Source organism: Glycine max, chromosome 4 (genome assembly GCF_000004515.6).
Source record: "Glycine max cultivar Williams 82 chromosome 4, Glycine_max_v4.0, whole genome shotgun sequence".
Lineage (NCBI taxonomy): Eukaryota > Viridiplantae > Streptophyta > Magnoliopsida > Fabales > Fabaceae > Glycine > Glycine max.
Window position 1 is genome coordinate 35,379,419 of NC_016091.4, and position 10,902 is coordinate 35,390,320.

At 35.3% G+C, this 10,902-nt stretch overlaps 1 protein-coding gene across 1 annotated transcript; it reads left to right on the forward strand.

Moving 5' to 3' along the window:
• The first annotated feature begins 10,009 nt into the window (after nucleotides 1-10,009).
• On the forward strand, nucleotides 10,010-10,666 carry LOC100804360 (heptahelical transmembrane protein 2). Its single transcript, XM_041014656.1, has 3 exons — nucleotides 10,010-10,272; nucleotides 10,441-10,582; nucleotides 10,646-10,666. Exons 1-3 carry the CDS (start codon nucleotides 10,094-10,096, stop codon nucleotides 10,664-10,666), a joined length of 342 nt encoding a protein of 113 aa, XP_040870590.1. The 5' UTR covers nucleotides 10,010-10,093.
• Nucleotides 10,667-10,902: the final 236 nt, after the last annotated feature.

Below are 10,902 nucleotides of genomic sequence, written 5' to 3' on the forward strand. Positions count from 1 at the left end.
AATTTGGCATAGAGTGGCATCTGTTGGAGAGCTTCTCCAAAAGGCAAAGTGATCTCCAGTTTCTTGAAGATGTCAAGAAATCTGGCTAAGTGTCGCTCTTTATCCTTCTTGGAAGGTACCAATGGATATGGTACTTCCTTGCCTTCAACTGAAGTAATCTCTCTCTTTTTCTCTCTTGAAACCTCACTCTTGCTCTTCTTTTTCTCTTCATCAACCTTCTCTTTTTCTTTTTCATTTTTTTGATTTTTTTCTTTTTCTATTTCTTCTTTTTCTTTTTCTTTTTGTTTTTCTTTTTCTTGTTCTTCCTTCATCTTTATTTTTATTTCACTTTCTTTTATTTGTGTCTCTCTCTCCTGTTGGTCATCTTTATCTTCCACAACTTCCTCAAGTTCAATAAGATCAGAAACTGGTTCCAGTGCCGGCTCAGTTGCCAGCTGTTGTTTATATCCCTCCACTTTCTCTTCAGCTCTACCTTCATCAGCCTGAGTTGCCATTCTGCTCCTTGTCATTACAGCTTTACATTCTTGCGGAAGCAAAGCTTTCCAAGTTTATTTTGATGATGCCAAAGATTCAAGCCAAGAATCAAGAGTCAAACAAGTTTCAAAGAATCAAAGAGTTATTCAATCAAGAATCAAGATTCAAGAAAAGAATCAAGAAAAGACTCAAGATATGCAAGAACCATTAAGATAAGTATTAAAAGAGTTTTTCAAAATATTGAATAGCACAATTTTTTTCAAGAGAATTTTTCAAAAAGAAAAATCTTTTACCAAAGAGTTTTACTCTCTGGTAATCGATTACCAGAAGGCAGTAATCGATTACCAGTAGCCAACTTTCTTTTCAAACTGATTTACAAAGCTGTAATCAATATGTAATCGATTACCAATGTTTTAAAACGTTAGATTTCAAATTTAAAGAGTCACAACTTGTGATAAAACATTTTCAAATCATTTCAAACTTGTGTAATCGATTACTCAATACTTGTAATCGATTACTAGTGTTTCTAAATGTTGGTTTTCAAATTTAAACATGAAGAGTCACATCTGTTGATGTGTAACCGATTACACTACAATGGTAATCGATTACCAGTGACTTATTTTGAAAATTAAATTACCAAAAGTCACAATTCTTAAGGTGACTAGTTTCTGAAGATTTTTCAAAAGTTACAACCTTTAAAGTGACTAGTTTTCAAAAGAGTCACAACTTTTAAAGTCTAGTTTTCAAAAGAGTCACAACTTTTAAAAAGTGACTAGTTTTGAAGAAATTTCCAAGAGTCATAAACTTTTAACTTGAGTCATCAAATGAATATAAATATGTGACCATGGCATGAATTTTAAAGTGATAACTTTCAAATTTCTTTCATTCATTCAAAGCATTCTTCTTAGAGTTTTTGTTCAATACTTTCTTTATTCATGAAAAGTTCATTGGCCAAAAACTTTTTCTATTCTTCTTCTTCTTTCCTTCTTCCTCTTGCCAAAAGATTCAAAGGACTAACCGCCTGAGAATTCTTTTGTTTCTTCCTTCTCACTCTTGCCAAAAGATTCAAAGGACTAACCGCCTGAGAATTCTTTTGATTCTTCCTCTTCCCTTTAAACAAAAGATTTCAAAGGACTAACCGCCTGAGATATCTTTTGTTTTCCCTTACAAAGATTCAAGGGACTAACCGCCTAAGAATTCTTTGTCTTAACACATTGGAGGATACATCCTTTGTGGTACAAGTAGAGCGTGCATCTACTTGGGTTGTAATACTGAGAACAAGAAAGGGTACATCTCTTGTGGATCAGTTCAAGTGGAGTGTACATCCACTTGGTTGTTCAAAGAGAACAAGGGAGGGTACATCCCTTGTGGATCTTTGCTTGTAAAGGTTTTTACAAGGTTATTGGAAATCTTAAGAACCGGTGGTTGCTTGGGGACTGGATGTAGGCACGGGTTGTTGCCGAACCAGTATAAATCTTGTGTTTGTTTTCTTCTTCCCTAGACTCTTTACTTTTCTGTTATGTACTTTTTATTTCCACTTTACTTTTGTCTAAGTTATTGTTTCTGTTCTTTACTTTCTAATAACTTAGTAGTAAAGCCTAATTGAATTTAGTATAAATTTTTAATTAGTCAAGACACGTTCATAATTAATTCAACCCCCCCCCCCTTCTTAATCATTCTGAGGCCACTTGATCCAACAATTCTTCCTTCAGATTCTTCTTAGTATTTGCAGTAAAGTTGCTTGTTGGCCTATCCGCCAATTGCTTTGAGAGCTGGCCCACTTGGACCTCCAGATTCTTAATGGCAGACTTTGTGCTCTTCTGGTTTGACATAGATACCTGCATAAATTGAGCTAGAGTCTCTTCCAGCTTCGTTGTTCGATCATAGAGACTAGGCCCTTGCTATTGTGGCCTTGTAGATGGACCATCCTGGTCTTTGTTGAATTGGTTACTAGGGTGATTTTGCCATTGTCTCTGCTGTGAATTATATGGCTGGCCATGCTGAAATCTGGAATATCCACCTACATTGAAATTTTGTCTTGGCTGGTTCCCCATATAATTGACTTCATGAGCTGGTTCTTCATTGGGGATACAACAGCCAGAATTGTGAGCTCCACCACAGATGGCACACCCTGCAACCTGCAAAACATTAGATGGTAAAGATTGCGCAGAATGTATTTGAGTTGGCAACTTACTTAGTGTTTCGGTCAATGCCTTCAATTGCTTGGACAACAACTTGTTCTGTGCCAACAACGCATCTTGCGATGTAAGTTCCATAAGACTTTTCTTTGTTGGTATGTGGGCTCTATCTCTGAGAATAGCAATGTCACTTGCAGCCATATTTTCAATAAGATCCATGGCTTCTTCAGGGGTTTTCAACTTTATCTTTCCCCCAGCAGAAGCGTCTAATAGCTGCTTGGACTATGGCCTTAACCCATCAATAAAAATATTGAGCTGAATAGGTTCTGAGAATCCGTGAGTGGGTGTCTTTCTCAATAGACCACAGAATCTTTCTAAGGCCTCGCTCAGGGATTCATCTAGAAATTGGTGAAAAGAAGAGATGGTTGTTTTTCCTTCTGCAGTCTTAAACTCTGGGAAATACTTCTTCAGAAATTTCTCAACCACTTCATCCTAAGTCTTAAGAGTGTTGCCTTTGAACGAGTGAAGCCACCTCTTAGCTTCTCCAGACAATGAGAATGAAAACAAGCTCAATCGAATAGTATCTTTAGGCACACCAGCCAATCAAATAGAATTGCATATTTCAATGTAAGTGGCCAGGTGTGCGTATGGGTCTTCATTTGGTAGACCATGAAACAGATTATTTTGAATCAGTTGTATCAAAGAAGGAGGATATGTAATTGTTTGTGCCTGAACCCCTGGTAGTACAATGCTGGTGAAAAATTACGACACACTTGAACTTGAGTAATCTTCAAGGGTCACTCTCCTTGCCTCTTCAGCCATAATAACTTCTTCAATTAAATTTGTATAAGATTGCCCTGTAATAGGATAGCTAGAAGATGACTCGGAAGATCGAGGTTCTTCTTTTGGAGTTACCGCTGCTTCTAAGTCCTACAAAAAATTTCTAATTCTTTCTACGTTGCGCCTCCTGCAAGTAGCATTAATTTCCAAATCAATGGGGATCAAATCACCTGCAGTAGATCTTCTTTGCATACAAAAGAAACAGAACAACAATTATCCAGTTCAAAAGAACAATGAATGTATAGTAACTAAAATATGAACAAAAAGAATCAATGAATCAAAGAGAAAAATATAAAGCAATGCCGTAAAACTGAACTGAACTCTTCTAATGAATTAAGTTCCCCGGCAACGGCGCCATAAATACTTTGTTCACTCTCCCATATGGTTCCTTTTTCTCCAATTTTCAACAAATATAATCAAGGGAAATGAAACACTGGAAAGCGCACCTGGTCGTCAAGTATTTAAAATTGAAACGGAATGATCCGAGTATCAAACTCAGGGAACTTGCTTATTAGACAAAGTTTTATTTAGAAGTAAGGCATTGTTGGAACAACATTGATAAATGATGGTTAAAAATAGAAATAAACTACTTCTTTGATAAAAACAGTAAATGCAAGTAAGTAAAAGTTGACAGTAATAGGTAAAAAGCGTTAGGTCTTTCTAATAAACAAGCTAATGCATATGAAGATATTTCTCTAATCAATCATGCTTTTGTGTTCTATGTTGTAGCCTAAAATACTAAACCTCGATCCCTCATAAGTTTAGACTAATTTAACCTAAGCTTCATCCGCAGATCCCTCTTGTAAGACTAGGCTTAACTTAAACAGCATTGTCGTAATAGCATATTCAGAAAACCAAAACCCCAACAATCCATCCCTGGTAATGTGGTTATTCAGTCTTACTTCTATCAAGTTGTAAGGCAACAATACATTTCCCAATGCTAAAGTCACCTAATTGTACACACAAATGGGTGATCAGACCAAGAGCATGCAGAAATTAAGCATTGAAAGAAGCATTGAACACATAAAACACAATTAATTAGATATTAAAGTAATTACATCAGTTGTTCCTTAGAAATTCCCAACAAGGGTGTTTAGCCAGCCATTACAGAAAAACCCTAACACAAATGAGATTGAGAGTACAAAATAATTGTTCCTTACACAAGAAGGGGGTTCCCTCCTCCTCTTCTCAACATCTCACAATCACTCTACAACTCACTAATCTCTCTCTAATTAAAGAACCCAAGGCTTCTCTGCAAAGCTGCTCCTCTTGCTGCCTCCAAAGCTTCTATCTCGAAATTTGTGCCAAAATATGCAGCTCTGGTCTCTCAAAATTGTACCCTAATTCTGACAATTCAGGCTTTAAATAGGCTCTAAAATTGTGACATCGTGCTTAGCGCCACCCTCGCGCTTAGTGTGAGTAAGTGGATTTGGGCTTGGCGCCAGTCGTGCGCTGAGCCTGGCAAGAGACAAACGTCTCGCTTAGCGAGCTGATCTCACACTTAGCGCATGGCCTTGATCCTTTTGCTCTTCTAGATTCCCTTATCATGCTAAGCACGCTGAAGTTGCACTTAGCAGTGGATGCACGCTGAGCCCAAATGGTGAGGTGAGCGCAACTGCTCCCTTTAGCACTTCAAGATTTTAGCCTCTTTTGACCTAAAATTGTGTAAATTTTATCATTAAATCACATGGGAGATACTCTAGACAGCTATAACAATAAAACAAGATTTATTTACAAATCCCTACAAAATAACTATAAATTGGGGAAACTATAAAAGTTTTGGAAAATGTTTTCTATACAAAAGTTAGTCGTATAAGACGACTAATAGACAAATTTAAGGAATTAAAGCGGTCCCTACTTGTTGATGGATTATCCATGGTATATAAGTTTTTTTGTGACATTTTGATGGATTAAATTTGCTTTAAATAAATGTATTTATAACTGTTACATGTAGGTTACCATGGATAAGTGGATGAATATAACCGACATGGGTTATGTGATTGCATCAAGGTATAATGTCATCCTTGTTTCTCTTTCTCTTCAACAAAGCATGACATTTTTTTTATCTTAGAAGTCAACCACCAAGAGATTGTTCTGTGCATCGCGTTGTATGTATCGGCCATGTGTATGACAATCATTTTATTTAGGTAAAAGCATGATAATCATGTTTGTGTAATTCATGTAAAAAAATATGTTATGATAATTTGAATGTGTATGTCCCTATGTAACAGGTATTTCTGAGAAACCGTTGTCCCTTACTACCAGTAACTTTGTTATGGTCTATTCATTGTCATCATCAGTCAAAGCAGTGACCTACACCATATATTAGTAGAATGTAGTAGTATACAAATTTTTCTAGGTTGAAAACAAACTTTGTTGATTTAGGGGAAGATTGAACATTTAGTTACTTATGGGGTTGTCATGTAATACCATAATATACGTTTGTTTCATTCAACATTCATATAATTATCTATTTTACTTAAGTTTCAAATGGTATATAATTATTTATGTTTTAGTGTTTTTTATGACAAAGTTATGTGACTAATGAGGGTTTAAGGTTACTTGACTAATTAGGGTTCAGGGTTACTTGATTACCTAGGGTCTAGTGTTACGTGACTAATGAAGGTTTAGTGTTACTTGACTACCTTGGGTTTATGTTTACTTGAGTAATGAGGGTTTAGGGTTACCTCACTAGCTAGGGGTTAGGATTACCTAACTAATTAGGGTTTAGGGTTACCTGACCACTTAGGATTCACTAATTAGGGTATAATGTTACGTGACTAACTATGGTGTAGGGTTACTTCATTAATTAGGGTTTACTATTACGTGACTAATTAGGGTTTAGGGTTATTTAAGGTTTAACATAATAATGTAATTTGGTGATTAATTTTAAAATTCACATACAACATAAATGAAAATTAATAAAAAGCTTATCAAATAACATTAAATAATAAACATTGTTTAGTCATATTGCATACATAATTGATATAAAACCTAAAATATCCTAAAAGTCTTCATGTGTCTTCCATACGTTACTTTCGTCTCGATCGAACATATACATTTTCTTGCACAGTCACACCTCTTGCGATCCTTAGGCAGTCTTCAGTGACAATGTATGTTTTTGTTCCTTTAGTGACTATCCTTAGGTTGATCAACCGTTCCAACTTTTCAGCTATTGTTTGGCAAGCCTCCTAGGACATTGACAACAAGGAAAAAAGTTTACACTTAATGCATGTTCAGATAAAATGAGTAACAGACACAATTGAAAATATATTTTACCACTGCATGTCGAGGCTGATCTACATCAGTAGGTGCATCTGCAGGTGGTTCATCCATAGCCACTACGGCCATCGGCTGCTAAGGAAGATCTGGTTCAATAAATGCGTCATTGTGTACCACAGGTGGATGTCTAGGAGGATCCCCGGGCAGTGCCAAACTCATGAAAGGATAAGATATCATATAAAACCACTCTATGTAGTTTGTTGTACACTATCCAAGCGCAACACATATCTGACTCACCAATGCAAGGTATTCAGAAAACCGAATCCATCTACCATCAATATCTTCTATACATAGAGATGGTCCAACAGGGTGTGGAGGAATGGCCTGCACATACCCAAATTGTTGTGCAACCTTCTCTAGTCGGTGTATGACAATAGATGGACCCCATCTGATATGTCTGGAAAATAAAGAGATTAGCTCAAACTCTCTTAATGCATGGTGGTCACCATACAGAATCCAACACACAACATCAGACATCAATTTATCCAAATGTTTATGATACGTCGACACTAGTAATGCCTTCCCAGACTTCCAACAACAAGCACTTGGTTTCTTCTCATGATAATCCTCAACAACAATAAAAGAAGCAACAAAAGGAAAATGCTTGTAGATCCAACACTGCACATATTTTAAAAACAAGAAAAAAAATCAAAACAATACTCAATAAAAACCACAAAACTAAAAATAAAATTTAAAATAAATTGTAATTACCTATAAAAGTGTGATATATCTTGCAAGTTGCCTGGCGCTGCTCTTTGACGTATCATTCAAATTTTCATACATATGGACCAATGCGATAGCTCCCCATGCATAACTTCCAGTTTGGCTGAGGTCACGAAAGGCATCCAAGAATATCACATGCATGTGAGTGACACTCTTGTTAGCAAAGAGTGTGCAACCTACTAGATGCAAGAGATATGCTCGAGTTACTACAGTCCACTATGTTGCGTCACATTTGCTACGATAAATGTCTCGCAACCAAGATAGTCAAACATATGCTCAATGGCATTGTACTGTATCAACTCTTGCTTCTTTTGAACTAACTTCAAGCAATTCAACTAATAGGAAGACGACTTCGTCCACATGAAGAGCCTCAAATCTATGAAAGGTGCCTGTAATGGGCAGATGTAGCAACGATGCCACATCATCTAGGATGATAGTCACCTCTCTTACTGGAATATGGAAACTACTAGTTTTCTTATGCCACCTCTCCGCAAAAGCATATATAATTCCCCGATCACCAGTGTCAAAGGAACATGCGATTAGAGGACTTAATCTTGTCGCAACCACTAAGCCTTCAATCTCTGGAACAAGCCTACCAAAATTCTCTACCTTCCTTCCATGGGAGGACAACTTCAACTCAGGACTTTCCTAAAAATAAAAATTTAAAATCATTTGAACAATAATAAGAAATAGTTATCAAAATATTATTTACTTAAAAATATAAATACCTCTCTATTCCAAACTGTCACTATCATATGATGAACATAGTCCATCAAAACTGATGTGTCGTAGGGCCCGCTTAGAAACCCTCAGCATCATTAACTACATCAGCAGCAGCTACCTCTTCAAGTTGTTCGTAGATCTCATCAGCTGCATGATCCACATGCTGAACACCCTCAGCAACAGGTGTAGCTTCTCGTTGTCTACGTGTAGATCCTATGGGCTTTTGCCACTGGGGGGCTTCATCTGCATCACGACTAACTTCTCTCCCTAAGGCATTTTTTATAATCCTGCTTAAAGCCTGGCCCAAACCATAATCTGTACATTTAAATAGTCATAACAATTAATGTCATCGTTCAAATAATACTTCAATCAATTCTATTTAATCATTCATAAATAAAAAATTATTTATTATTTTTTAAATAACTTTTTTATTACTTTTATATATTCACAAATAAATATAAAATTTCTTTTTTCAAATTTATAGACACAACACCACTAATTCTAGTAAACTTAAATTAATGACCAAAATCTAAGTACATTTTTGGTTTTTATTTCTAATAAATAACTATTTCATTTTTTTAACAAATTAGTATTTCAATAGCTTTAAATATTTTCAAACAAATGAAGAAATTTGAATTTTATACTTCCAAACACTATTTATATAAATATTTAATACTATCAGCGTAATAATATATTTACCACTATATCAATAAAAAATTAAATTACTTAAATAGAAAATATAAATAAATTACTTATATTTTAAAAATAAATGCATATTTATACATTCATTTTTATACTTAAATCGTTTTACTTAAATAAAAAATATAAATAAATTACTTATAACAATAATATTTATACATTCATCTATAAATATACAAAATTCTAAAATTATTTATTAAAAACCAACTTCAAAAAAATATAATTAATTAAATATAAACACATAAAAAAATACAACAATATTTTTTATTAAAAAAATATTTTTACAACAAAAATATTAATTTATTTTTAATTATAAAAAATTAAATCAATTATTATTTAATTAAATATTGATATAAAAAATAAAAATAAATTATACGAATTAACAAGCCATATAAATTATTCAGATTCTCAATCCTTATTCACGCAAATATAGAAATAATAAGAGGGAACCCAGAGCACTTACGGTGGCAGAAAATGACGTCAACAACGGGGCAAGGAGTGGTGGCACGGACACTCAAAATTGCAAAAACAGCACAGAGGAGGAAGAAGATGAGTGAACAGTACACGTGAGAAAGAGCGAGTGGAAGTGCTTTTTAAAATTGGAAGTAAAGGACATTTTGATCACTTCACTTAATATATTGGGATGCACTGACTATTTTCTGGGTGCACAAAGTAAAAGCCACTATTTTTTGGGGCCGGGTCACATCAAAAGTGACTTTGCATGACTCATGACTATATATATTCGTCATGCTTTTGAAACCAACCGTTTAATTTAACTTTGCTTCATACCATTTTCTTCGTTCACAAAAACCTCATTCTCCACCTTCTCACAAAACGTGATTCCCCTTTTCCTTAATCTAAATCATACAGAGTCACTACATTTGAATTAAAGACCCAACAAAAAACACATTTACTATTAATTTAACTTCAATCTTAGTTTTCACTTCTCAACTTAATTAACCTCCCTCAAACCCCAATCAATCCCTGCCACGCAAACAATTTGCCCCTAGTTCTATTGCTACCAATAATTTCTTTTAAGAAAACGAAATAAAAAATGGTTCACACTTCAGAAGGCATTATCATTTGTCCATTGCGTATAAATAGAAGGACCAAGAAAACGATTAAGGTGTGAGGGGTGAGAAAGAGAAAACAAAGACCGAGTGACTCTCGCCGGAAAACGAAAGGGGAGGGGATTTTCCGGCGAGCATAAGATCATGAACAGTCATCGGCGGAGAGGGAACAAGAGGGGGCGGCGATTGGTGAAGTACGAGGAGTTGCCGGCATACCTGAAAGACAACGAATTCATCTTAGACCATTACCGGTCGGAATGGCCGGTGAAGGAGGCATTGTGGAGCGTCTTCATGTGGCACAACGAAACCTTAAACATTTGGACGTGAGAATTTTAAGTTATTTATGTTATGCTCTTGTTCGTTATTTTAAGCATAGGTATCAGAGTTTACCACAACTCACTATCCTGTTCGACCAAATGAGCTAGACCGCTTGGTATGTTCTTTGTTCATTTGTTTTCTTATGCGAACACAACATGTGTTTTTTTGGGCAGGCATTTGGTCGGATTTTTTATTTTTGCGGCGATGATGGTGCTTGGAGGTTGTCTGTCGAACAAGTTCAAGGCACCGGCGATGAAGTTGCTCACGATGGGGAAGGAAATCAACGGTTCTCGTCCTGCCACCACGGGATTCTTGGTTTGTTTGTTTGTTGTTCGTTCTTATTTATTTATGATTCTCTGATTCTGAAAACTACAACAGGGACGGTGGCATGAGGTTTAAAATAAGGCGCGCTAGAGATGTTGGGGATGAAACGAAAGTCTCCCATTTTTATTTTTTAAGAACGCGTTTGTCATGCCTAAGAAAAAGAATTTACTTCATTTCTATTTTTCACAAATTTTGTTTGATTAAATTAAGAGGTTCGGTAAAAGAATTTATTTTACTAACTTATACTATATAAGCTATAAATTACTTTATACCTTATATGTTTATATATATTTTTTAAAAATTCCTTACCG